This window comes from Poecilia latipinna, unplaced genomic scaffold (genome assembly GCF_001443285.1).
Source record: "Poecilia latipinna isolate Pla-1442-1.1 unplaced genomic scaffold, P_latipinna-1.0 Scaffold373, whole genome shotgun sequence".
Lineage (NCBI taxonomy): Eukaryota > Metazoa > Chordata > Actinopteri > Cyprinodontiformes > Poeciliidae > Poecilia > Poecilia latipinna.
Genome location: NW_015112989.1, coordinates 135,124 through 140,885, shown reverse-complemented (window position 1 = coordinate 140,885; position 5,762 = coordinate 135,124). Strand labels below are relative to the sequence as shown.

At 38.3% G+C, this 5,762-nt stretch overlaps 1 protein-coding gene across 1 annotated transcript in view; it reads right to left on the bottom strand.

Moving 5' to 3' along the window:
* slc3a2b (solute carrier family 3 member 2b) overlaps positions 1-3,577 on the bottom strand; it is an 11,132-nt gene extending 7,555 nt beyond the window's left edge. The window contains exons 1-4 of the mRNA XM_015036576.1: positions 2,978-3,577; positions 1,667-1,857; positions 901-1,074; positions 52-149 (exon numbers count right to left, since the gene is read on the bottom strand). Coding sequence (XP_014892062.1) covers positions 52-149; positions 901-1,074; positions 1,667-1,857; positions 2,978-3,315 — 801 coding nt within the window. The 5' untranslated portion in view covers positions 3,316-3,577. The remainder of the gene's footprint in view (positions 1-51; positions 150-900; positions 1,075-1,666; positions 1,858-2,977) is intronic.
* Positions 3,578-5,762: the final 2,185 nt, after the last annotated feature.

Sequence of the window (5,762 nt, the reverse complement as noted above, 5' to 3'; positions counted from 1 at the left end):
TTGATGACTTCCTGTACATTTAGCTCATGTTGGTTTCCAGTCGGTCGTTACCTTCAGTCTCTCTGCTACGTTTGTTATGCTGTTTCTGGAGAACCAGGGTCCAGATGAACCCTGGTAGTTTGGAGTCAAATCCAAAACCACAGAAATACCTACAAAAGAGGAAGAAAGAAGGATAATTACACATTGTGTATAAAAGACATAATTTCTTCCTCGTAGTTTGACATTAAATCAGGCTAAATATTTCCTGTTTTAGATCGGTTAGTGTTACTGAGAGGAGTTTTAATGGGCTAAATGCCACAATAATGAGAGCAAGAATTCTGTGAAGATTTTATTTAGTTATGCTTTCTCAGGGTTTACCAAGTATTTTTGCTAAATATAACATTTATTTGTGAAGTTTTATAGTCTACATTTGGGATTTTGAGTAAATATAATCACTATGTACATAATAAACAGATGAGCCAAAGAAAAAACTGGACCTTGTGATTGTCTTTATCAAGGATGCTCTGATTTGGGCCAATATCAATATCCAATATTAATTCTTCTTTATGGCTGTTAACCAGTATTTACAGATATATCTGTTATATATGTTTCGGTACACTTCTGATATCATGTAAAAGTGACCACCGCCTACTCTGCTTCTCTCTTTCAGTTAAGCATCCCACAATCTTTTGCTGCATCACTATAACATGACTGAACAGAGACCACCTGACTGACCTGCTCCACTCCTGAAACACAAGTGGCAACAAGATGAACATAAACATCAGTTGTTATCGGCCCAGTTTAACTTATTGGTCCGATACCGATATGTTATGATAGATGATATAATCTGATATATTGTGCATTCCTGGGCTTCATAGTCTAAGAATGGCTCTAAAAAAGCATCTTCCAGTGTTTCCTCACCTTTTCGGCGAGCCGCCTGGATAACACCTTTAAACTGCTCCAGGTTTCCGGCTTCAGGTGAAATTTCCTCAAACCTCAGGCTGATGGCTTCATCAGGTGGAGCAACGTGAATCGGTCCAACCACCAAACCTTTCACCTTCAGCTGGGACAAACTGGTCATCTTCTGCTCCACACCTTCCAGGATGGAAAGTCAGGGAGGATTCTTTAATTTTTCATCCTTTTAAAGAGAATCAAGTATCTACAAAACTGAGAAACAGGAGCGAGCAGAATGTTTCGGTAGATCTCACATGGAGCAGAAAACAATATAAGATTATTCATCTGATTAACATCACATGATGGCGTATTAGGGCCATTGGATATAAAATCAAAGGAGGAGGAAATTTCCATCAAAAAAAAAAAAAAATTGTAGCTTAATCTCAGAAATTTTCTAGAATTGACAGGGAAATTTCTGAGCTTTAAAAGTGGAAAACCTTTTGATTTTATAAACTCAGAAATTTTCCAGTTTTTTTTCTAGAAAACTTCTGAGTTTTATCTAAAATTTTCTGGTTTTTTTGGCAAAAATCTACCCTCTTTTTTTCTAAGCTCTACAAACTCCTGATGATTTGCTGTAGTTGAACACACCTTTACTTTTGTAGCAGATAATTACTCTGTCCAGATATCACCAACACATTCTGTTTAACACTGTTTTTATCATTCCTGCAACACAGTGTGTGTGTGCATGTGTGTGTGTGAGTGCAGGTCAGCGGACGCATGGGGAGCAGCTCACCCTTCAGGTTGTGTGTATCGGTGAAGGCGTGGATGTTTCCGATCTGGTACAGTGGGCCTTGGTTCCACCAGCTGGTGGCCGGCAGCTCTCTGCAGCGAGGGGCCTGCAGCAGGATGAGGACAGCTCCCACCAACATCCCCAACCAGCCGAGCCAGAACACCAGCAGCAGCGCCCAGCGGGTTCTTACCCAACTAGGGAAAGAACAAAACGTATCCAGACGACCCTTAACAACCATAAACCTCCAAAATCTTCCAGTTTAAATGATCATAATTGGGTCTACAGAAGTAAGACGTCATCAGCTCATATCACACAGCATGGTGCCTGATGTTTGGTGACATGATGCTCCAATAACATCATTCTAGTGCATCATCACCTTATTAAACATCACTTTAGTAAAATGATGTTTAGAGTATTTCAGCAACTTTGTTCACATCTTCTTGTACTAATGAATTTATTAGCTTCAGCTGTGCTGATGATGTGATTATTACACTGAGGTGAAGTTAGCTGATCATTTGGGACAAAACTGTTTTGCTGCTACGCTAACCAGATTAATGAATGCTTTAATCTGGCCCTATAGCACAGAGGACAACAACATGTGGCTCCGGAGCCACAAATGGGTCTTTGGACCTTCCAAAATGACTCTTAAAAAAAATGACTAAAAATGATTTAAAAAATAATTTAATAAACAACTTAAGTTTTAAAAATAGATATACCAAATGCAGGTTTTTTCATGGAATAATTTCATTTCATGTTTACAACAGAATGACACTAAAAGTATCAATCATTTTTATTTCAATCTATTTTTCTTGTTAGCCTGGGTGAAAATATCAGCATACCATATACAAAAATGTAGTCATCTTCTTTTTAAAAATGTTTTCTTTAAACTAAAACATAAAAAATAGGAATAAAATAGCTTTTTAATAATTACAACATATTTCCTGTAGTTAATCAATTAAATAATAAATAATCAAAAATTATACTGTGTCTTTTGTTCTTGAGGTCTTTTGATATTTGTGGCTCTAACCCGTTTTTAGCTGAACTCAGTCTTTAAAAATTATCAGCATAAAAAATGAAGCTACAACATTGTACAAAACAAAGTGTGTCCCTGTTCAGCAACCTAGAAATAGATCAATACTGCAGGATATGTTCTGAATAATAGATCTAGGCGATATTTCACATTTAAAAAAATAAAAACATTTTATTTTCCACAAGTTGTTAAAGGATAATAACCAGCATCTAACCCCATTTGAAAGCGGTTCCCCTGCTCCTACAAACAGGACCGTGTGTCTGTGAACAGCGTGTCCTCCTCACCCAGGAGTCCCCGCCACCCGCAGCAGCTCCTCCTTGTTCAGGCCGGTGAACGTCTCCTCCGCCTCATCCAGGATCTTCAGTTTCACGGAGCCATTTTTCTCCGCGTCCACCTCCTCCCTCCCCTCAGGAGGAGCCTCCGGGGGCCGGTCTCCATCGGCGGTCATGGGCTGCTTCTCCTGCTCCTCCTGGTCCAGGTCGGCCTCGCTCACATCAGCCTCGGTAGCATCAGCATCCACAGCGGCCCGAGCCGCGTCCGGAGCCGCATCCGGGCCGTCCTTCTGCTCCGCGCTGATGTTCTGAGCATCCTTCATCTCCACATTAGTCTCCTCCGTGTTCATCCCGACTCCAGCTCACTGTCTGTCCCCGAGCTTTCTTTCTTCTAATTTTTTTTTTCAAAGGATGAGGTTTGCTGTAAACGGTGTGTCTGCTGGTGAGCTTGTAAAAATCAGTCAGCGTCTACCAGGCTTGCTCTATCTGCTGCCTTCAAGTGCAGTAGGAAACACTCAGCTCCACTCAGTAGCTGACGATAAAAAGATGGATTTCCTTCCAGCAGAGGCGGCCCAAGGCATTTGCGAGTTAAGTGGCTGCTGGGAGACCCCAAGAACACCACATATATATTTATATATGCAAAATAACATAGAAAGAAAGAAAGAAAGAAAGAAAGAAAGAAAGAAAGAAAGAAAGAAAGAAAGAAAGAAAGAAAGAAATAATGAAAGGTTATTACACATCAAAAAACTATAAGAGTTGTTGAAAAAATAATTGGTGGATTTTTTCCAGCTGTTTGCTGCTGCCACTGCTGGGGAAATGTAAGCTAACAAACTTAAATTTTTTACTGTAAATTTAATGTTTATTATTTTCAAATAATTAAAATAATATGACCCACTTAAAGACCAATCTGCATTTCAAAATCCAAATTTTCTTTAGTTTGCTACTCATGTAAGGTTAAAACCAATAGCCATAATAACACCGGTATGATGTAAGCTAATTACAGATTATGCTAATAATGATAATAATGGATCAGAATAGCTATGCAACACACACAGCTACTCTATGTTACACACATAGAGCAGCTTAGCAACGATAAAGAATATGGTTGTCATGCTGGTATGGGGGGGCCGCAGTGAAGATCTGCTTAGGGACCCAAAAAGGCTTGGGCTGGCCCTGCCTCCCTGTAGTTATTCAATTTTGAATAAACACATTCAGATTTATATGTCATCTATAATCAGTGGACACATTTGTAAATATGCCAATAGTGAGCATCGCCCAGTTTTTAGCAATAAAATGATACATTTATTCAGGGCCTGTCCAAAGTTGACGAGGGCCCAAAGCAGTCAGATTCTGAGCCTGGCCCACCAGCCACAGCAGCCTCACCCTGTTTGTTTGTTTGTATATTATGCAGACATGGCAAGATGTTTAAGAGTGAAGGAAGAATTAATTCCCTGAATTACACTTTCAGCAGTCACATTGGGTGGTAGAGGAAGTTGGCTGTAGACTTGGTTTGATTCCCTTACTACCGTAGAGTCAGTAAGGGAATCCGTTGTGAAAAATGTGGGAGGCCGCTGTGGTATTAGTGCCAAAAGGACTGATAATTTGGCCTGATATCCTTATCCAATATTAGTATTGCTGTTATGGGTCATAAATAACTGATATATATATATATTGGAAAGTATCAGTAAGTATATGTTTCACAACCTATTCAACAACCCTTTTTAAAAAACAACAACCATACTGCTGACTTCATCAGTTTAACTCCCCACAATCCTTTGCTGCATCCCTGTCACTGTCACATGACTAAATAAATACCATCTCCCATGACCATTTCTCTGTGATAGTACACAGGGTGGGCTGGTGGTTTAATAACCATGTAGATGTGGAACAGTCCATACATTAGAGTCAATCAGGTAAAGCCGTGATGTAGATCCAGACTTCTGGCTTTGTTCTCTTCATCTTCTGAAGTTTTCATCTGATTATTATTAAAACACTTTGAGTTAGCTGTAGATGATTTTACAGCTTCATACAATTTTATATCAGTAAAGATTCTGTTCTGTTGTTATTATTATCACCTGTTTCACAAGGCAAAGGGATGGAACCTAAGCTTGACTTCCACATAAATCCTGTGGTTGACGGTGTTTCTACTTTGTTACATTGGGAAATGATAGGGTTCAAACTCTAAAAGCGATGGTATTTTATCAGAGGATGTCTGCTTTTTCAGAGAAATCAAATGGAATTTGGGAACAAAAAATGGGATTCCACTAATGTGGTAGAACAAAAATTACCCCGGACACTTTCTACAAATATTTGAAAAAGAATTGTTAGATGTTATTGTTTTATATTGGATAACAAAAATGATTTCAAGTTTCTTTTTTTTTCTTTTTTTTTTTTTACAGTTGGAGCCTAACAGAGTCATAGCTCTGCTGTGACTACCATCTCAGTAGAGATGACAGAGATTCTTTATAAATAAAATCTTAACCAAAAGAAAAAACAAACAAACAAACAAACAAAAAAAAGTGATATATATATATAAATATATAAAAAACTGAAATATACAAAAATCTAGTCCATCCAGGTGTTGATTTGGGATTTTCTGTGAGAAAGTTTCCTTTAAGTATCACCACGCTTGCAATTTGTATTTTGGTAGAAGATGTAAAAAATAAAAACAATTTTAGTGTCGGTCTACTTCAGCTTTGGTATATTTCTAAAATGCAATTAAGAAACAAAAAGAAAAGCCCTCAATGTAAATACCAGGATGTATATGTTTGAATAAAAACATGTTTTGTACGACTCC